General features: G+C 36.5%; 1 protein-coding gene across 1 annotated transcript in view; it reads left to right on the top strand.

Moving 5' to 3' along the window:
- The window catches only part of USH2A (usherin), a 375,196-nt gene that overhangs the window by 222,070 nt on the left and 130,691 nt on the right, over positions 1 to 22,435 (top strand). Inside the window, exons 39-40 of the mRNA XM_061348575.1 lie at positions 15,475 to 15,625; positions 15,797 to 15,939. Of these exons, the coding sequence (XP_061204559.1) occupies positions 15,475 to 15,625; positions 15,797 to 15,939 (294 nt within the window). The remainder of the gene's footprint in view (positions 1 to 15,474; positions 15,626 to 15,796; positions 15,940 to 22,435) is intronic.

The raw sequence follows: 22,435 nt of genomic DNA, 5'->3' as shown, positions 1-22,435 counted from the left end.
CTTTGTAAAACACAAAAGGGAAGAAACTCTGGAAGAAAATATTTGCCTAAGCAAGGAAGGGTCTCTTTAATCTCTGTCATAATTTATGGAATTATGGAATTTATGCTCTGTGATTTGCACAACATAGGAATGCCTAGTAAAAATGTCAGATTTTGCCTTGGATTCTTAAGAACCTTCCCTTTGCTGGTCCCTTGTTTCTGTATGGGATGCTGCATGGCTCTGCCTACAAGCCCAGGCTAGTTTCCGGCAGCAAAAAGTGAGCTTACTTACTTGTGGCTGTCAATGTTTGTACCACATCTACAGAGGATGGAGTCCTGCAACTAGAGGATTTTAGCCACTGTTAGTTTAGGCAGCAGCACCTTTGGGACTGGATATTGAACCTGATCATAGAATCATTATTATTGAACCTGATCGTAGAATCATTGCTTGAGTTATGCAAACAATCACATCATACAACTTATATTCACATCTGAAAGTGGTCATGAAAGTTGATCACCAAAGCCAACAGGCCTCCTTAGGTGAATGAATATTCAGTAAACAACAAATGGATGCTGTTAGGCCAGAATTATTTAGGAAGAAAAATCAAACCAGAATATGCTGGAGTTTTTCCCTGTGAGATTGGTTTGGTTTTCCATGATGCTCAGTATCACACTAAGAGTCACACTGTAAAACTTGTTTTGAGAGAATTTACTTGGAATTTCAGGTGTTTCTGAGACATTTTTTTAATTTATTCTTGCCTTCTTCATGTCTTTCCTGGAGGCTTAGACTAAAACTCAGCAAGATTCTTTATGTTCTGTATCTCCTGTTTCTTTTCCGTTTTTCTTTTCCATTCTCTTATGTCACTTCTTGTAAAGTTAGATTAGTAAAAAAAAGATTTAAAAATGGAAAAAATAAATGAAGCTTGGAAGAAAAAAAAAAAAAAAAGCTTCTCACATCAATCTGTTATATTCATTGCAAAAAGATATTTAAAACTATTCTGAATTTTCAACAATTTTCATGATACCTCTGTAACTTCAGATTCATATGATCTCTAATTTTGATGAAGAACAGGAAATTTTAAGCAAAATTGTGAACAAGTTGTCAGGAGTGAGGAGAGGAGTGTTAACAGAAAGTTCTTAATGAAAAATTGTGACCATATCTTTTCTAGAGGTAGTTTAAGGAGAGACAGCAGGATAGAGTAGGGAGAGGAACAGCTCTCCTACATCTCTCATTAATGACCTAGCTAATTAAAGAGTGTCAGCAGCAAGCTGTGTAAATTGTCCATTCGAGTTCTTTTGTCCAGAAAGATGATTTCATGGGGATATAAGAGGAGGACTGCAAAACTGTTTGTGTGGAAAACTGGGAGTTGTTCTAATGAAGCAATAATTCTTCTCTAACCTCTGCAATATTGAACTGACTGTCATTTTCATTAGTTCTACTTTCTTCTTCTATTTCCCTCTCCCGGTTTGTTCAGCACACCTTTAAGCTCATACTGAGTCTATTCTTGGTTTTGTGTGGCAAAAGATGCGAGAAGTAAGTCTCATTCCTGAAAGGTTGTGTCTTCAGACTCCAGCAACAGGAGGCACAGAGGTGTCCACTTTCCTGAATTGCAGCGAGCTGGGGCTCAGCCTGACTCCACACATCATAAAGGACTGCCTCAAGGTTGCATTGAATTGGGCCTTAGTATAAGTCCCTACTCATAAAACTGGGGAGTTCCAGAAGATAATGACACTTCATCTGTGATTGCTTCCTTCCCTTTGTCCCTGAACCCTGTCTTTTGGGAGCTAGGCAGATCTTCCATAGCTAGGGGTATGCTGTTTCCATGCCCCCAACATACACCACCTGTATCAGCTCTTAGGTTGCTGTCTGTCTTCTGGAGCTGCATGAAACAGAGCAAGAAGATCGAACTGCAGTTTTAGTTGCCTTGAAGAACATTGATTTTATTTTTTTTTCTTGATTGGAGAGTGCCAAATGAGAAAGGAAGAACTGTGGAACAGCTTGAAATAGCCAAATGATCATCTATAAACTGGCAATTAACGCCAATGTGGAGGTCTCACTCCAGGTCTTTCCAAAATCTTAGGCTTATCATGAGGTCCAGGCTGTACTTAAAATCACTTGGAAGAAATCTGTGGTAGAGAATTCATGCTAGAAACTACAGCTTGATTGTACTACTAAAAAACAGAAGACTATATAGCAGTGGGGAAAATGGGCTGTTGTGGAATTCAGCAGCAGATAATTATTTAAAATTATGACCTACCATCATATAAATCTATTTCAGAGCAATTTCAGTTGTACATATAAAAGGACACAATTTAGATGAAGTATAAAATTTTTATATAATCTTAATCTTATTCATGGTTGGGATTTTTTTTAATTCTTTGTAAATCTGAACCAGTTCAGTAATCCAATTAAATTCGACATTCTTCATGTGACAAATTAGGTGGTTCTGTTGAAGGAATTCTACAGTAAAATGACATTGAAATTCTTAGTGAAAACACACAGAAGACATTTGAAAAATAACACCATGATTTTTTTCTTTATAACTATTTTCCAGATATATGCAATAATTGGATTACTTTTTATGTTACTTTGCTGTGGTGATTTGCACTGCTTTTCTAAAAAGCTCAATTTATTATATTTATTTTTGACAACTCCTTTTTTTTTTTTTGGTTGTTGTTTTTGTTTTGGTCTTTAGTTTTCTGCATGTGAAGTATCTAGGCTATGGAAGTAAGCCTTCTTATCATAAAGCATTTTTCCTCCATATAGTTAATTATTTGTTCTGGTGGCATTTTATGTTTGATTTTTTCCTAGTATAGTGCTCCTTATTATGCATCATCCCTCAGGTTGTCTTTGGGGTAGTTGACTGAGTACCTAAGGAGAAATATGCTTCTCTATAAAGACCAAAAGGGAGAGCAAAGGGAAGTTGAGTGAGAATCAGTCATTAGAGTCACCATTTCTCCTCTGGTACCCATATGATGCACAGTTGTCATATGCTACCCTCTTTCTTACAACAAAGGTGACTGTACATGTCTACAGCCCTCAGTGATTCCTGACATTTGACAGGCTTTCTTCACTGTGTTTTTCTTTCTGAAAAGAAAGTGTGCAGATGCACACATACAAATATGTATGTGATTGATATATTAGTATATAAATGTTCATGCATGCATGCTGGATTTTTTTGTCTTTTTTTTTTTTTTTGCGGACTTGTATGTAGGTCTTATTAATTCTTCTGACAAAGAAATACTGTGCTCTTCAGTTAATTCCAGGTTAGTAAAATAAGAGAGAAAGGGAATTCATGTATTCCATGTTATGGTGGCATGCATCCAGTTTTGAATTATTGTTAATTCTTATTACTTTTTATACTGACATACTTACTTTATGATTTTTACAAATCTTTACTAATTCATCCTTCCAGTAGGCTTCTAAAGTGATTGTAGATTGTTATTCCTATTTTACATATAGACAGAAAGACAGGAATTGTGTTGACAAGGGAAGGTAAAAAAGATTTTTATATTCATCCTCATGCTGAGAAGTGTAATATACATGTCAGAAAGTCTGTCAACCTTCCTTCTTGTCCCTCAGCTTAGACCTGGGGATTGCTTCTCCATGAAGAGCATGACCATAGTTAAATGCAATCATTGTGTACATAGTAATACGTGAATTTGGGTTGGCTGCTTTTAGATTATCTAAACAGCTCTAACAGAGCATGAAGAAAGAAATGAAGTTGAATGAGTAAACAGACGGCATTCTATAAAGACAGAATACTTCTCTATTCTCTGTTTTAACTTTTACCAAAACTGTGAGTGCTCTTACATCCTAAGAAGCTTGTCTGAGAGAGTTATGCGTAAGAAATTGGTAGTGCTGTCCAAAAGATTCGGCAGGAAGCTCCTGATGGTTGTAATCTGAATTAATCAGCTGTAAATTTTCTGTGATGAAGATTTAGCCCTTTCAGTCTATGTTTTAAAAATGAACAAAGGAAATGAGATTTTCCCTTCTTCTTTCCCTTTTTTCAAAAGATTGAAGAAAATCTGTATTGTAGAGAATAAATGTTGCCAAAGTATTTCTTTCATCTCAACATGGTGTGAATTGTATGTGCAGACTGGAGTAAATGTTTTGACATGTCTGATGGCATATAAGGTAAAACACAGACAGCCTGGCTTAGGTTTGAATGAAACGTAATGTTGTTACTAAGACTTTTAATCAATTAGAACGCCCAATTTTGAACAATAAGACAGTAGCCAAGGTCTTCTCAGTAAAAATACTTGGGAACAGGTTATTAATTGTTGTATATTGACACACTTCCGCTATTTGCAGTGAATTTGTGTGTTCTTCAGCATTATCCAAGGAAATGAAGGCAAGAGTTAATTCATATAAATGGTTTAAGAGTGTCTAGAACATCATATGTCAATGGGTCGAGTATAAAAGGTTGTGATCCTTTTCCCCTTTTATCAGATAACTCAATTGTGGATTTCACACAATTATTTCCATGTGTGAATAGCTTGTCTGAATTGCTTTTTATTCACCTTATATATTAAAACTTTTGCTTCAGTGGGTAACACCTGGATCATATTTCTGTCAATTGAAATGCTATTTTTAGTGGGGGACCAATCCATAAGAAGTCAGGGATTTTTGCCACAGTTAGGTGGAACAGAGGTGTCACCTTTCCTATTCTGTCATAGCTCATCTTAGAGCACTGTCCAAAAGAGAGAGATCTGGATTATTCGTTCTAAAGTGACTAACATCTCCCACTTGCCAGGCAGTGTTCTAATTTCTCTGTTCATAAACAAGGGAGGCTGACTACTGTCCATCTTTCCTGCTGAAACTACTACAAGGGAGAGGGGAAAAACAGTCTTACTGGGGGAGAAGACAGAGGAGGTGCTATGGTAACCCAGGGCTAAAGGCACTTTTCAGGTTGGGGTGAAGCAATGTATATGACAGCAGCAATGGAGGCAAGAGGAGCAGGTACTGAGTCCTGGGCATTTGTGGATCAGTGCTGATACTCAGCATGAGCATCAGAACGTGATCCTATTGCTATTTTCTAATACAACTTAATTTATTGATACTGCAGCTGTTGAACTAGACTGTAACATAAAGTGACAGCCATAGCATTGTGGATGGCAATTGTGAGAAGTGATAAGAATTCTTGTTTACTCTGTAAATGTGATAGTTCAGATTTGTCAGCCTTGGCCTCGTGTGTTACATTGAGAGAACAGCATACGTGTTTTGTTGTTATTTTCCTAATTATAGTATTTTATTTCCAGAACTAAATTTTTGATTCTGCTCTTTGCCATTGTGCAGATTACCCCCCTGAGAATTTTGCACGTTGATCAATGGCAGGATTTGGTTATATAGGAAAAAGCACTTCATACCGTTAATGATGAAAGATACAATTAAATGAACTCTCTGTCATATCCTTTGATGTACACAGATTTTCCCCATTAATATTGATGGACTTCAGAGTCACAAGCACATATTGGGAGGGGAGCAAGCCCTTGAATGTTGTATTTTGCTCTTTGTGGAGCTGCCTATATCACTTTGTCTATATGTAGGGAAAGCTGCTGACAGTTTTTGTATATTAAATTATAACTGAGAACTAATTCAAGGATCAAAGATGGTCTTTGAGAGACATCACTTTACTGGTAGGAAAAATCATTACCTTTTTTTACCAGTCTCACGTATTTGTACTGTATGCCTTGGAAATATCATTCCCTACAGTTTCTGAATCTTGATGTTTAATTTAACATAAAGGTCTTTGAGCAGGAGAATGGAAGGGGGGCTTCTGCTAGTAAAGCCTCGTGGAAGGAAATTGAAATGTACGTGTTTTTTCTCATTTATCAAACAAGTGCAAAAATCTAAACTGACATTTTATATCAAATGAATTATGAACTGTGTACTTTGTACCTAAGGGAACAACTACTTAATTAGACTTTTGTTAAAAAGAGAGAGAGGAAAAAAATAGGGTTTTAATAAAATATACAGTCATTTTTTGTATTTGTCTGAACCTGACACATACTGTACTTTGCAGAAGAAAACCAGAGGATAGGCTACTTCAAAGGCTGTATTCTTTGAATGCCTTAGAGTGAATTGGGAAGCAGGTTAAGATAACACACAAACCAGAGTTTCTACTTAATAAGTATTGTTGCTTTGATATTTTTTGTTTTCAGCCTTGTTCACCTTCGATGAACAGGAAAATATAATATGCTTTTTAATAGCTTGAAGATTGAAGTGAAGTAACAAATGATGATTATTACTATTTTTAAATTTCTGTTTGTAAGAATATGGTTGACACTGAAAAATACTTCCAGGGAGCAAAGTTTTAGAAGGCACTTGATTGAACTGTAAGAGGTAAATTTTCAAAGAATTATATACTCAGTATTTTAAAGGCATGACTTCTGCTATCTTTAGATGAACAACACTTCTTGCAAGCAAAGAGGAGACTCCCAGTCTGTAAAGTTAGAGTTTGCAAAATTGGTATGATTTTGAACCTTCCCAATTTCTGAATTTCGTTCATGACTTTCAATGGGAATATGTTTATTTCAGTGCATTGGCATAGAAGACACTCTGATATTGTTGTGCTAAGAATCTACACCTTAGAGAAAATGGGAAATGAGAAGATAAAATTCCATGGTGTCTTTGACAACATATTCCCTAGTGCACTCCTATGGCACTTTTGGATATATGAACAAAATAGTTAAGAACTAGTTGCTTTTCTCATATCATATATTTCATAAAGATATATTTAATAAGATTAGGTAAGTCAGAATATACAAAAGGTGTCAGAAACTCTACAAGCTTCTTGCAGAAAACAATGGTGTATGAACAACAATTGTGGGAATATCATACCATGAACGTATCACAAAATCTGAACCACAATGAAACCAGCTATGTTTGTAGCTTTAATATTATTTCCTATCAGTACCATTAGAAATGAGATGTACTAATGATGGCACATCCTCAGCTGAGATACCCAGATGTACTCGCATCCAAGGAGGCAGTGCCTTGGTCTTCACAAGCTTGCAGTAATGATAAAGTCATCTGATCCTTTAATGTGAATCTCCTGTGAAAAATGGTTTGTTTATTTATTACGCTAGACAATGGGTATCTCTATTTAGAAGTAAGGTGTTAATTTTTCCTCATTTAGATCTTATATTTTTACGATTCAACAATACTGATTTTCTAGGTGTTCTATTTATACATCATAATATTTAGAATCATAGAATCATAGAATAGTTAGGGTTGGAAAGGACCTTAAGATCATCAAGTTCCAACCCCCCTGCCATGGGCAGGGACACCTCACACTAAACGATGTCACCCAAGGCTCTATCCAACCTGGCCTTGAACACCGCCAGCAATGAAGCATTCACAACTTCCCTGGGCAACCCATTCCAGTGCCTCACCACCCTAACTGGAAAAAATTTCTTCATAATTTCCAGTCTAAACTTCCCCTGTTTCAGTTTTAACCCATTACCCCTTGTCCTATCACTACAGTCCCTAATGAAGAGTCCCTCCCCAGTATCCCTGTAGCCACCCTTCAGATGCTGGAAGGCTGCTATGAGGTCTCCACGTATCAAAACAACACATAAATGCCACTAGAAATGTGGCAGTGTAAACGCACATTCTGGTTACAGAAAGGGGGGGAAAAGAGGTGGCAGCTTGAGGGGGTTCAGTGGTTTCACAAAGCCACAACAGGGAGCTGGTCCCCTCCAAATATGCTGGAGAGTTAGAATTCCTGCTCATGTTGTCTGTGAAGGAGATGAAAGGGATGGGAACAACAGGTGAATGTGAAAAGAGAAATTTCCTTCTTCCTCAACACCTGCCTCTCATTTTCCCTATAAAAAGACACTGTCAATGAGACACCTTTTTGGTTACTGCCTATGGCATGAAGAAGTTAATTAGCAGCTGTGAACCAAATCCAGCTCTGTGTTTCCTAGATTGCTAGGAGCAGAAAATTAGAGGAAAATTCTTTTCCTTCTCTTTCTGCAAATAAAAGAAAGAATCTGAGGGGGAAAGCGTCTCTTATAGTTCCGTTTGTTTCATGGCCAAAAGATAGTCCAGTGACCTGGATCCTGCAGTTACCTGTAGGACATTCAAAGTATAATAAGACTGCACCACCCACTGTGCATAGTGGCTCCCTAACAACAGCTTATCTGTCATCATGTCAGGTATGTTTTCTATTTATGGAAATTTTCAAGCTTGGATTGCTTCAGAAATGGCAGTATTCCATGGATTAAAAATAACTACAGGTAGTTTTATTGCAGATCTAATTTATTTGCAAACCTGCATTGTTCTCCAGTCTGTAGATTTAGGGGTATGTAAAGTGGTTCTGTCAAAAAGCATCAGCTGGCAACTTCAGTTTTCTGCCAGCAGGGTACACTGTTCTGTGACTAACAGTACTGTCCCATTTATACTGCAGGAGTGCGCACAATGCACTGAACCAGGAGACCTCTTATTTAACGAAACCACTCACATCTTTCTAATAGCTCACTTTCTATAGCATTCAGTTAGGTTTCTGTAAGTTTGTTTCACAACATGTAGTGGACTTATAACAACAGTCAGTTGCAGAAACCATGTTCTCTTGTTCAAGTGGAATGATGCTTTCTGGTTTGGAATAGCCTATGTTGCCCTTTTGCTTTTGGTCATAGAATGAAAAAATATTAAAAATTAATTTTCACAAGCTTATGTTTCAGACAGAGACATAGGATTCTGGTAACATCACCACCTCCTTGCCTTTTCCTTTTTCTTTTTCTTTCTTCATCTTACATGATGTTAGAATCCCTTTAATTGAAACATTAGGCTGAAAAGGAGTTCATAAAAAAATTATTTTGTGTATCTTCTTTCCTCAAAGCCATAAGTTGTCTCATTTCTGGCAAAACATTTGGTTTCTCTGATGAAGATTTGAAATCTTTCTTGCAGCATTTTAATCCCATTACTGTATGTCCTGTTTTCCAGGACACAGAGATTCTCTCTTTGCAAAACTTCTGTGAAGTTGAAGATTTTTATGTCCATTCCTTTGCTCATCTATTATTCTTAAAGCTACATAGTTTAAACTTTCTTCCCTGGTCTTTTCCCAACCATTAGTGGTGTAATTTGCTTTGTTGTTGTGGTTGCTTTTGGGTAACCCCCAGTTCCAGAGCTATCTAAGAACTGTTTAGTTTCAAACACAAAGTAAAAGGATTAAAAGCCATCTTCCAGCTCTTTGAAATTTTGCCATCAGCATTAAGAAAGAAGGTGTTTCCTTGCCAGCAGTCTATGGGACTCTAACCAGAGATGTTTTCACCAATGTGGAAGCTAGCATACCACATACCTGCCTCTGGTCATAGCTCTCTGCCTGCAGATACCATACCTAAGGGAAGCTGTAAGACTTTGATGGTAATATCAAATTAATTCATCTTCCTTCTTTCAAAACAAACAAAGAAGTCCTTAAATTAATCTAAAGCTGCTTCAAGAAGGAAGCTGAAGCTTCTGCATGAAGATAGACAGGATCTTGTTCCCCCTGCTCTTGCTATATTTGTTCCCCTAAGTAAAAAAAAAAAAAAAGGCAGATCTGATAGTTTCTCAAAACTATGTCACAGAGATATTTAATTTTCCAGTAGCCAGAGTCACAATTAACCCACAGGAGCTGTTTGTTTAATTGTGGTTTCTGCCTTAGTTTATAAAACCAGTACTTACGTTTTTTCCTCATAGTGTTTTTTCTTCAATTAATTTTGTGATATGACAGTTATTGGCTAGACATTCCTTTAACCAGCCTGATAAATAATTAGTTTTACTGGGTAGTTATAAGTTCTATCCAGTGTCTTTGTTACAGGTATTAAAATCATTAAACATTGAGCTAATTGCTTATTGGCATTCTTTTGTAGCTTTGAGAGCGTAGCAAAGTTCTTGCTGAGAAGCATGGATAAACTTCTAACTAGCATGGTAGGTTACTCCTTATGTAAAGGAGACAAATCTATAAGACATTTTCATATGTTTGACCTCAGTAAAATAAAACACTTATGAAAGGGACATCTGTTATGCATGGTTGAGACCCATATCTGGATTGCAGATGTTGAGGTTGTATATGAAGTAAAGATCATTAAATGGAGAGGGAGGTCTGACTGTTTTTCATTAGAGCAGTATTAATGAGATACAGGTAAGAAAGCTCTGGGATTTCAAAAGGCAGTTGTCTTAAACTTCAGGTCTGTAAAGCCCTGCTAAAGTTGTGCTGTGCAGCTTGGTATACCAAACAGTGCAAGTGGAGGAAAAAAAAGCAGTTAGAGCTTATACGTACAATCCAGATAGAGGTAAAATTTCAATCCAGATAAAAATGAAAAATTAGAATTTTCAATTTTCTTAATTTCTGCAAGTGATCTTGTGCCTTAGAAGTACAAGTAAAATTAAAGATTAATGCTAAGTGAAAAATTTGCAGAGCCGCTCCTTTTCAAGTGAAGATCATAGCAGAGATTAGATGTATAAAACAGGTTAGATAGTGAAGCGAGAACAAAATTATTTCTGTACTCTATTTATGTTATACTTCTTAAAACAATCACTAACAGGAACAGGTTTGGATTTACTATAAAGTTTAGTCTTTAAGGTACTCTTTTGCATCTCTGCTTTCTTGTTCTGATAGTGCAGCTTCCTTTCTTCCCAAACCCCATTTCTCAGAGAGGAGCAAGCAAGAAGGCCACCATGGACCTTTCACATTGTACGTTCCAAAGTGCATAGATGTATGTTGAATAAGGGGTGCGTTGTCCTATTGCTATTAGATGGATATATATCTCTAACAGAAAACATGTAACAGTGAAATTAGAAAATAATAAAGAAAAATCCAAGAATATACATTGTTTACGCGTTAAGTTAGGTGGAAAGCAGCATGGTTGAACATGTATATTAAATGAAAAATTATGAACAATTTTGTATATTCATTATACACTGAGTAGGAAAGATAACTGGGGAAAGAGGGTTAAAATCCAAACCAGAGTAAACCTCAATGAACCTGTGAAGATAAGGAATAAAAAAAGCAATCTCCTGCTTTGCCAATAGATAAAGTTTTATAACTGACATGCCCTTCTCATGATGACATATGACCTAGCACCATGGCCTGTCTTACAGTTAAATGAAACAAAAACACATGCCCATGTTGAAAACTACAGAGAGTGCAACTGGAATTATTTGGACTGAGCAAACAACTTGGTAACAGGCATAGCTGGGAAAATCTGAAGAAACAAATGTCAACGTGCAGAACACATTGCCCTAAAAGATACTGTAAGGTGATGATCTCAGTATGGGCACCTAAAATAGAAAATGAATCAGGAGTATCTAAACAAAGACTACAATGAAACAAAGAAAGGAGGCTTGTGAATTGAATCTGGAAAAGAATGACTGAATGAAACATTCATCTAAAGGCAGTCTGACTGAAACTTTCTTTGCTGTTTTGCCACAAACTGTGGAGAGCCTATTTTCCTCCTCTGCAGTTAGATACCTGCAGTTTTTGTTTGCATCCATGTATGAAAAGTATTTTAATAAGATACAAATGTATAATTTGTGCTAAATATTTTGCATATGCAGATGTGGCAAATTGTATAGTCGCATTTACATAGCCTATCTGCAAATATCATGGATGCAGCAGGGCTGATATATCTGATAGCTGTTAAAAGTGGTGTCACTTCATTTCAGAGCTGGTATGAGTTTACACCTGTTTGATAGATATCAGATTGCACTCCACTGTGCTTTCTTCCTCTTATTACAGATTACAAGTGCAGGTATTTTTATAACTAAATAATAGTTTATTGTCCTAATGGTAGTTAACTTTTAATTGTCCTACTCAAAGCATTCTACTTTCAGAAAACTTATATATTTCAGATGATGACAGGCTGAGAGAGGTGGGCTTGTTCAGCCTGGAGAACAGAAGGCTCTGGAAAGATCTTACAGCAGCTTCCAGTACCTAAAGGGTGTCTACAACAAATGTGGAGATGAACTTGTTACAAGGGTCTGTAGGGACAGGAGAAGGGGGAATGGCTTTAACCTGCCAGAGGAGATTGAGATGAGCTCTTAGGCAGAAGTTCTTCCCTGTGAAGGTGCTGAGGCGCTGGCACAGGTTACCCAGAGAAGCTGTGGCTGCCTCATCCCTGGCAGTGTTGAAGGCCAGGTTAGACAGGGCTTGGAGCATCCTGCTCTAGTGAGAGGTATTCCTGCCTGTGGCACAGGGTTGGAACTGGATGAGCTTCAAAGTCCTTTCCAACTCAAACCATTCTATGATTCTATATACCCCTATAATAAATACAATGAATACTTCTCAACCATAGGCTTCCAACATGAAGTAAACATTTAAGTACAATTGCTTAACACAATGCTTGCTGTCCTAAAATAAACAAATACAAAGGAAATACCACTACATATGTGATTTAAGATAAAGAAATTGAAAAGTGAATTTGAAACACTTTTCAAATACTGCTTAGCATATTAGTGGCCAAGCAGGGATCAGATCTTTCTTGGCTCATCTGCATACATGTGAGTATCTGGAACATACAGTATCATTGTCAGTTTGAAGCAGTCTTCAGGTTTTATTATTTTGTGGTGCTGTTTATAAATTCTTTAATAGGAATTAACATCTGATTTAATATTTTATTCTACCATTGTAGTCTCTTTGTATAAAGCGTGGCTTTCCACCCTGGTAAGTGAGGATTTACTGGGCTAGATGTTGATTCAGTAGCTTGCAAGTGGAGTGGTTGCCCCATGAGGGTCATATTAAAGCTTGAGGTGAGCTTTTTGAGCAAGATTGCATCTTAAAGATGATATATCAAACTGATAGATACATGGCTCTTCTGTCGAGAAATTCGCAGTAGAATTATTGCTGGTTGCCAGTTATTACTTTGGTAGTAAGGAGTCTCTCGGGATTATGCATTGGATAAAAAGGGTTAAGCTGAGGGAAATCTTACACTAAAGACTTTGGTGATGAGAAATGTTTGAAATAGTCAAAGGATGTTTTGTGTTCAATATATATTTACCATTGGGGAGGGGAGACTCTGTAATTTTGATAATCAAAGCATTTAATAGAGCCAGCCATCAAAGTTTAATAGAGGGCCTTTCTCATTACGACTCAGCAGACTTGACTATTTATTTGTTATGCCATCCTGTTCCTTTGGAAGCACATAGCTGAGGACCTTCTCCACAAGCTACAGGAAGTATCTTTCAGATTAAAGAAATTTGCTGTCTATTCTAACGTGTTGGTTTGAAAGTAGTGGGCTTAGCTTGTTCTACAGGTCAGTCAACTTTCACAGAAGAGATTTGTCCAGATTTTCTACTCTTCCCTGTGCTGGGCTTTTGTTGGTAGAAGAGATTTGAACATTTAGCTGAGATTGCCTACACCATTAAAATAACATCAGCACTGTGAGTTGTTATTGACGTTTAGACAGCTACATCTTTGTTTTTTGATGAACATTCCTGTATCGCTATAATAACCACCACTATATATACCTAAAGCTTAATCGGAGCTTTTACTTTGTAGATCTCAGAGAGCTTTACAAAAAAGGATAAGTATGATTATCTCCATTTAACAGATTGAGAAATGAAAGACAAAGGTGATGTGTCCTGACAGAACTGGAAATAAATTTAACACTTTTGCCTCCTCAGTGAGTTGCTCACACTGTCTCCTCGGTAACAGTGTGAACTTTGCCTTCCTGGCCAAATTATAGTTCAGCTAATTAGGTGTGTGCATCTGTGTGCACTTAAACGGTTGATGCATTTCAAGCTACAGTTTTAAATGATGTAGTACCCTGCTTTGAAGGGATACTGAGTCTATTAGTGTCAACTTTTGTAAACACCTTAAAACCCTCTAATAAAAGTTTTTACATTATTTCTGCCATCTTTCTTGTGCTGGCTGAGTTTGTCTGCTAACAACTTCAGGAATTACTTTATAAAGGAACACCAAAATAGTTCATGGTTATCTGCAAGTATTGTACTTTACAGCCATAAGGTTTAAACCCATATATTGCATAACTCCACTCCGCAACATTAGTTATATTGTTGCTAAGCACAACAATTGAGGTAAATATATGTCCACCATTTTACTCTGAGAGTAAAATTTAATTCTCACACAGAGCCATTTGTTGTGCAGACGTTTGGTTTTGGTGGCTCAGCTGGAGGGATGTTGGGGTCTATACAAGTTAAATCAGCTCTCTTCCCTCTGAGCTGAGGTACTTACAAGCTCTTGAAGCTGTTGGCAAGGGATTTGCAGACCATGAATTACCTCAGTCTCAAACATCTATATGTTATAGTTTGGAGCTGAAGAACTTTCAAGTTCTACAGTCATAACTATGTATAATCAAAGTGTCAGAAGTTTGCTCACATATCTCTGTACATATATTTCAGTATAAAGAAACAGTTGTACATGGCTGATGACTTTTTTTGAGCCAATGCCAGCCTTACATTTGTTTCAGGGAGAGAATAATTCAGTGTATCACAAAGTCTGTTTCTTCTTAGTAACCACAGCTTATACTGGTGGCAAATGAAAATCATCAAACTCACTGTAAAATACTGTTCACTCATCTTACAACTTAATGCCTTGAGGCTTAGAACTGCACCTTAAGTTACAGATCTGTGAGACTGTTTTGTCCAATAGAGAGAAGTGGATAAACAACAGCAACAAAACAATTTCTTTTGGAAAGACCAAAGAAAGAAACAAATGATATCTACTGGACTATGAAAAGCAAAATTACCATACAAGAGTTTAAATGACAAAGGCAGTAACTTTCTAGTGTTTTAACTCTCTGGAAAAGAGCTACAGACATGCATTATATATAAAAGTTCCAGGTGTGCTTATATACTGAAAGTTTCTTCAACAGATTGTTTCCTTCATAAAGAAAAAACAAAGTTGTAAACTTATGGGTGTGACTTAGCATAACTCTTTTCACTGCATGCAGTGAAATTTGCAGCAGTTAAAGGTCACTGGTGGTATCATTACTGGCATATTTTGATCTGCAATTCCTGGTCTTCATAAAAATTAGTTTCCTTAAAAAAACAGTGGGCTAGAGACTGAGACTTAAGTGAATCTATTTTAGTTTCTACCTAAATACCTTTTTTTCCCTTAAATTTTCTGCTGTTTTCTTTTAAAATTCTAATTTATAAGGGTGAAAAGGTATCTGAATGATGAGAGTCTGATCAGTTTTGCTTTTGCTGGGTAATATTTCTGTTAGTATTTCTTTAGCTTCTCGTGGTAGAGCTGTGCACAAGGAGAAGTAGATAATATTTGAACAGGTGGTAAAGAATATTTTGCTTCTGAATTACTTTAGTATTTGGAGGTTTGCTTTTAGCAAAATGATATTTATGTAACTGTATTGGGAAGAAGAAAATGAAGAAATATCATTGTTTCAGTAGTGAAAATGTTAAACTGAATGGACCATGTTAACATTGCTGTTGATCTCGAAAAACAGTTTTTCCAGTATATGGAGTATTTTGTTTCCACCCAGCATATGCTCTCCATGGTTTTCTCTGCTCTAATTCATCCATGTTTTTTGACAGCTCCAGATGGCATGATGCCTCCAAGGCTTTCATCTGCCACTCCTACCAGTCTTCAGGTTGTCTGGTCTACACCAGTTCGCAACAACGCCCCAGGCGCGCCCAGATACCAACTCCAGATGCAGCGGAGACATTCTGCTGGTGACATTTTAGAGTACGCAAACCATAGCAAGGCCACCATCAACTGCTGAGCAAGAAAAGTCCTGTTATCTTGAATATGGCTCACCTTTAGGGTGGCCAGTTTTGTTACGAGACATGTAATGTTTTAGGTTTCCTTTAGGTGCTGGGATGTTTAATGATGTAACTCTGCTGCTTTTCTTTGCAGTTTGCTTTCCAGCCCTACTGCTTCCTTACAGCACTGGGTCATAGATCTTCAGCCATACACTGAGTATGAGATGAGAGTGGTTGCCTCCAATGGTTATGGCAATGCTTATAGCAACTGGACGTCAATGACTACAGAAGAAGACAGTAAGCAGTCCCATCTTATTTAACTCACTTTTGCAGAAAATATAAATAACAGTTCAGCTGTCATTGCACAAAATTTCATTTGGTTATCTAGTTTTCACAGTTAAATAGCAGTAAGTTTTTTCTTCCTGAATATTAACTTGCAATAATAACTCCTATGGGATCAAGTATCTGTTGTCTTAGATTTTCATAAAACATGAATATTTAAATATGTGTTTGTGAAGTAGTACCTTATTTCTTCATGTAATATCCTTCCATTCATATGAGTTCATATATACTTAGTTTAAGATACACCAGTAAGTACAGCTTTGTAAGTGGTACTCCTGCGTATTCAGGGACTTGATTCTGATTTCAGTCATATCACAGAAAATAATTTGAATCTGATAGCATATGACAGTTGTCTTTATCTCTGTACTGAGAACACCTAAGCTATACCACAGCTGAACAGAACTTTACATTTCCAGTGATCTTTGTTAATTCAAATGGTGTTCTACTGGTCTGCAATTGATTTTGTCATTGCCAGCCCCATCACTTCCCTCATTAATAGTTCTACGTTCTGCTGATTCATTCCACATAATTTGTTCAACAGTCCTTGATTTACCAAGCAGGTATCAGCATACAGGTACAGCCACTTAGTTGTCAGGCTAGGATTTTACAGCAGATACAATACATAAGTAGAAATACATGACAAAACTTGAGGTTGTTGTACATTATGCGAAATACATAATGATATCTAATAGTGTACTTTTTGAAAAAATAAGTTGTTTAAAAATGTTATTTGCCTTTTATTTTTAATCAGTAATTGATAACCACACTGTACCAAATTTTAGAAGAATTAAGTATTTTCTAAAGTGATTTTACCTGTTCCATCTTTTTTAACTTGTTAAGTGAGTCATTCTGAGCAGGAAAGTGGGGGGGGGGGGGGGGGGGGAGGAGAGATAAGTTTACTACTGTGTTGCTTTCTCTGCCTTCACATCCAAGTGCTTTGTGGTCTTACTCTATTTTACCCCAATATGAGATTTGCATTTCAGATCACAAATTTAACCTGATGCTCATACTTGGTTGTTGTAGCAAATAGTCAGTGCTGGTAACTCAACCTCATTTTAGTCCCTTCTCTAAATGGGTAGCTGTTTATCTTGAGAAAACACCCATAATAAAACGTTTGTTCCCATAATTGTAAAATATTTTCCTTTGAAGCTGAACAAATAATTTGCAACAGAAATTTATCTGATAAATCCATTTATGCACCAAAGGTATAAAGGCTTCTATGAATATATTACCCATAAGTAGCTCTGAACTTGGTCTTTACATACCAGAATATAGGTTATCTACCTGTGAAACAGGTTATCTGCCTGTGAAAATCCTTCATTGATACTCAATTCCTTTATTGTACTTGTTAGTTACCAATAGTGGATACAGTATTATTAAACTTGTCTACATTCATGGTCTAAATACAACCAGTCTCGTATGACTGTTTAATTGAAATTGCAATGATTATTTAGCTCTGGTCAGACAGTTCAAGGCCAGGTTGGACAGAGCTTTGGGCAACGTGCTCTAGGGTGAGGCATCCGTGCCCATGGCAGGGTGTTAGAACTAGATGATCTTAAGGTCCTTGCCAACCCTAACTATTCTATGATTCTATGTTGTTTCTTCTCAGACAGGAGGAGCTCAAGAGTGCATTTAAAAGGCATAATTTGTTAGTATATGGGAAAACTATTTGTTATGCAAAATAGTAGGTGTATAATGTTAAAATTCTCTTTTTGGGTGCTAGAGATAGGGCAGAAAGCCTACACACGTTGCTCATTCCTATGTAGTCTACATATATGTAGTCCACATGTATGTAAAAGTTACCTGCTACATAGAACTTGGGTGGTCTTTGTCCACTAGTATGAATTGCTACCCTCTGCAAAACCTAACTGCTGGAAGGCAGGTGTTGCCAAACGAAACTCAACAACAAGAAAAGAAAAATACAATGCCTCTGCCAGTGTTTGCACAATTAAGATATTTTGAGATGAGCAAACAACTCACCTCTTCAACTGTGATGCTTAGCTTAAAGCAAACTTCTGTAGTTCAGCTATAAACTGAACTACAGTTTATAGTAGTTCATAAACTGTATGAACTACTCCAAGGGGAAAATTATTTTCCTTAAAACGGCCACTTCAGTTTGCATTCATACTGCTAAAGAATACATGCTGATGTGTCCTCAGTATCCAGCAGGCCTTGGAATTTAAAAAACACCCATCCAACTTTCAGGGGCGAGGTGTCATTGTGGAGGGTTGCCATCTGTGAAAGGATATTCAACTCAATTGCTTAAAACTGAATGATTGTCATTAGGTATAAGCAGTATTTCTGTCAAGGTTTCAGTATGTTTCCTATAAAACTGCCTATACTGACAGCTTGTTGCAGAAATACACTTAATTCCTGGCCCTTCTAACCAAAAGACTTTGACTTTTTGATATACAATTTGACAGTAGAAATTTCCCATATCTCTTCCTTTGTTGAAGAATATGTATGTACACATGTTCTTATTGAATTTTGTGCAGTAAATATGTCCTTTTTGTTTCACCAAAGCATTTTTTATGTATCTGCAGGAATAAAATATGTGTGTATAACCACATACACCTGATAGCAATGGATGTAAATCAATGCATCCGCTGTTAAAGTCAATAGAGATCTACTAATATAACCTCATGGGTTTGCAATATATCTGCATATTACATTTTAATTATGATAATTATTTAGTAAACTAGGAGGATATTAGGAATTATTAAGGAAAAATCAACATATAGAAAAATGCCATAAAAATCTGTTGCATCTGCCAATAAAATGTCTTAATTAGTAGGTCTGAGATGTTTTCTAATGCATGAGAAAATGCTGTAAATAATTTTCAAATATTTTGATTTGCATAGTATGGCACTAGTAAGTGATTCCCTGCATGTTTTAAAGCCTACTCTGTCCTTGCCAGATAACAGTAAGTACATATCCTATGTATATTTTAAAACCTGCTAACTATGTGTTAATCAAAGGTGTTTGTTCCAGTGATCTTGGTCAGTATAGTATCAGACTAGTTAATGCCAAACAAATAGAAACAGATTATAGAGTTTCTGGATTAGACCTGGATTAGATTGCTTTCAGTAATTTTAATGTAAATTTAAGACAAACATCTTGCAATCAGTGTAATCACGTCCTAACAGAGAGGTCAGTATTTCTGAGAGCAGAATTTCATGCACTTCAACCAGAAATAAAATGACATTTTCTAGATATAAAAAAAAATACTGGTGAAGTTTTTCCTTTTGTTATGGCAAGCCTTTGTGCTACCTGAGAAGGAAGCTGTAAATGAGCTGGTTATACTTACCTGATGCTGGCCTAATGGCAGCTGTTGTGTTCTTATGGTCTAGTTTTATGATTCACAGATTTATATTGTTTGTAGCAATCCATATGGTGTAATCTTTGATCAGAGAGAGATATCACAAATTAGAAAGATGTTTTTTCTACTGTTTGAGAAAATCCATCTTGATTTAGACAAATTTTAAGCTAGCAAAATTGCTAGATTAGCAAGAAGCCACGTGTTTCTATATAGAAAATAGAGACTATATAGGACAAGAGGGCAGATGATGCAGCTCTCAGCTTTTAGAAGCTCTTGCTTTCTCTGATGAATATATTAATCGTCTGAAAAGACATGTCTCCTACATTAGCTGTATAAGTTGGGTCCATGCAATTTTAGCATATAAACTGATCTGTAGTTGATATGAATGTTGTCACCTCTGCCCAAGAAAGATAATTGCAAATGGAAGCAAGAGAAGACAAAACCTGGTGAGGTGATAAAGGGAAGAATGAGTCATGTGAAATACATGAAAGGGTGAATAGCAAAAGGACAGATGAACAAATTAAGCTGAAGTAGTATTGTGGCAGATATGATACAATAATCATATGAAAAATAGTACAAACTGCCCATGCAAGCCTGTATATTAGGAATTAGAAGTTTCTTAACTGATACACTGAGGTTCTGGAACTAATGTGCATTTGGAGCAGTAGAGGGCAAAAAGTCTAAATACTCTCTAAATATGTCTCTCAGTATGTGAAGGGGTTCATATGGACTGCATGTCATTGCAGGAACAGTTTAACAACTTCTATGATCTGACGTGATAAAAGATTCGTGTGGTCCCTTGTGCCCAGAGCTGCACAATTAGGATTTTCTTCTGTTTACAGTTGGTAGAATATGAAAACACAACATTTTGATAATATGTACAATTTCATTGTCCATGTTCCTAAAAAGAGTGAATGAATCAAGAATACAAGGCACAGAATTTCTATTCTGCTTAGAGTTTCCCAGCAAGTGAGGTATTTCTCATTAGCTTTAAAGGGCAATACTCCACATACATGTCTCAGTATATTAAGTAAAGTATAGATTCTCCTAAATGCATCCATGAGAGTACAGCTTCTTGCACCCCCAGTCTGTACAATAAGTAAACAGATATGTAGTTCTAGCCAGGGAATTAAAAAAGATTACTGACAATTTTGTGCCTTCATTTTAAGTGGAATCTGAACTTTTGAAACAGGTGAGCAAAATAGCCTGCTATAAAAGATAATTTCATTTGCCAAAATGAAACTACCTTCTAGTATTAATACTGTAATGAAATGGTTTGAAATATGAATTAAGAATCTTAAGGAAAAAGATGCCCACGTTCCCATGTGCAGTAGTTATTTCTATAAATTACATCCATGTAAAAAGCTTTATGATTTTATTTTCATCATTGTCAGACTGTACTGTGGAGCTGTCATACTTTGCAGTCTTCCCTTCAGTGACAACCACATTGACAACATGTTATACTCTACATTGATTTTACAGTTAAGAAGCTGATTGTGATATATAGGGATTTTAAGAATTCAGCTGAGAGGCTGACTTTTGCCTTTTATCATTCCATTAAAATTTTATAACCATCTTTTTCATGTCATTTCAGCCATGAATTCTTACTTTAGAAAGTGATAGCTACTGCTGCGAGCATAACTTTTCTCATGTTCACAGCTTTTTATTATATTAGCAAACTATCCCAATTACAGTTAATACTCATGTTTTACATAATTGTGGTGACCCCTTCAACCAAGCAGTATCGGGCTAGTTGATTTCTGTATAGAATTAGATGATTCTGCTTGCCATTTAAAAAAAAAAAGCTACACCGAATGAGTGCTGGGGACCAGGATTTAATGTTTTCCCATCCAGTGGGGCCAATTAAGCTTTTCTCAATCATCCTGTTTGAACTCAGAGTCTTAAAAGTCTCTCTTTTAAAAGGGCAGTAGGGGATGCAAGGGTAGCTGTGCTAGCTACCAAAATATGCTTTTCTGAGGGGAGACGGAAGGACTAGGGGGACCGAAAGTTTGACAGCTCCTCCCATACAGTACAGGTTGTCCTTAAGGAGTACTTCTATACTGTGTGTGTGTGTGTGTGGAGGTGAAGCAGAAGTTCAACTAATTACCATGAATGTTTCACCTGTAATGCCAGCAACTTATTCAGTAGGAATAAAAAGGCTTGTCCTTCACAACAAACTGCTTAATTATTGTGGGGTTTGTTTTGGTTTGATTTGGTTTTCTACCCCTGCAGAAGCTCATAGTATTATACCTTATTTATGACGTATAATTAGATAAAATGCAAGTTTGTGGCTCAGTGGTAAATCTTTCCATTTCCCACCTGCATTAAACTAGAATTTGCAGCAGTTTATTTTCAGTCTTCAATTCCAGAGCAAATTTTCCTCTTCCTCCTTCACCCGAGCAAAATTTTCAGTTTGCAGAATATACATATAATTCAGGTTTACATTTCTCCATCTTTCAGTGAAGTCTAAATAATGGACCAAATTTTATTCCAGCTTATGACCTAATTGATTTTGCCCAAGAGTACATGCAAATAAAATTGAATTGCTCTTTACAACAGATCATCCTTTATACTTGTAAATTCTGAGATCTAAATTAATCCTAGAGTGCACAAGCAGTAGATATGGAACTCCATCCTTATTATCGCTATGTGAATAGAACAGAATATGTGATATGGATGGGTTTTATGGAGTTTCTTTGTGATGCATCATATAATGAAAGAAAAAACACTGTTACTTTTTCAGATTTAAAAGCTAAAATGTAAATTTTATTGCTATCGCAATTTTACATCACTGTTTCCACTAATATCAGTTAAACAGTCCTGATTTACCTCTCTCTGTATGCAAGAGGAGAACCAGGACTTGGGACTGCTTCAGCTGTTATTCTAAAGGAGCCTCTTGTGGTGCTGGATTCACTTGTTTTATAGGTTTTCTTGTTTTCCTCTCTCTTTCTCTTTTCACTTAAAAATTATCAGGAATTATTTAACTTCTAGTGAAGTAAATTATTCTTCCTATAGAGATAAGAGTGACAATGTTCCTTGTGGTTAGGACAGCATACTGCTTCACTAGGAATTAAACAACGATGTTGTTGACCAGTGTGGAATTCAGCATATGCTATGTCGTGTCTCGTGTCT

Source organism: Neopsephotus bourkii, unplaced genomic scaffold (assembly GCF_033783945.1).
Source record: "Neopsephotus bourkii isolate Nb327-2 ecotype Australia unplaced genomic scaffold, CSIRO-AGI_Nbou_v1 NB_360, whole genome shotgun sequence".
Taxonomy (NCBI): Eukaryota; Metazoa; Chordata; class Aves; order Psittaciformes; family Psittacidae; genus Neopsephotus; species Neopsephotus bourkii.
Note: the sequence above shows the minus strand (reverse complement) of the source record. Positions and strands in the feature narration are given on the sequence as shown.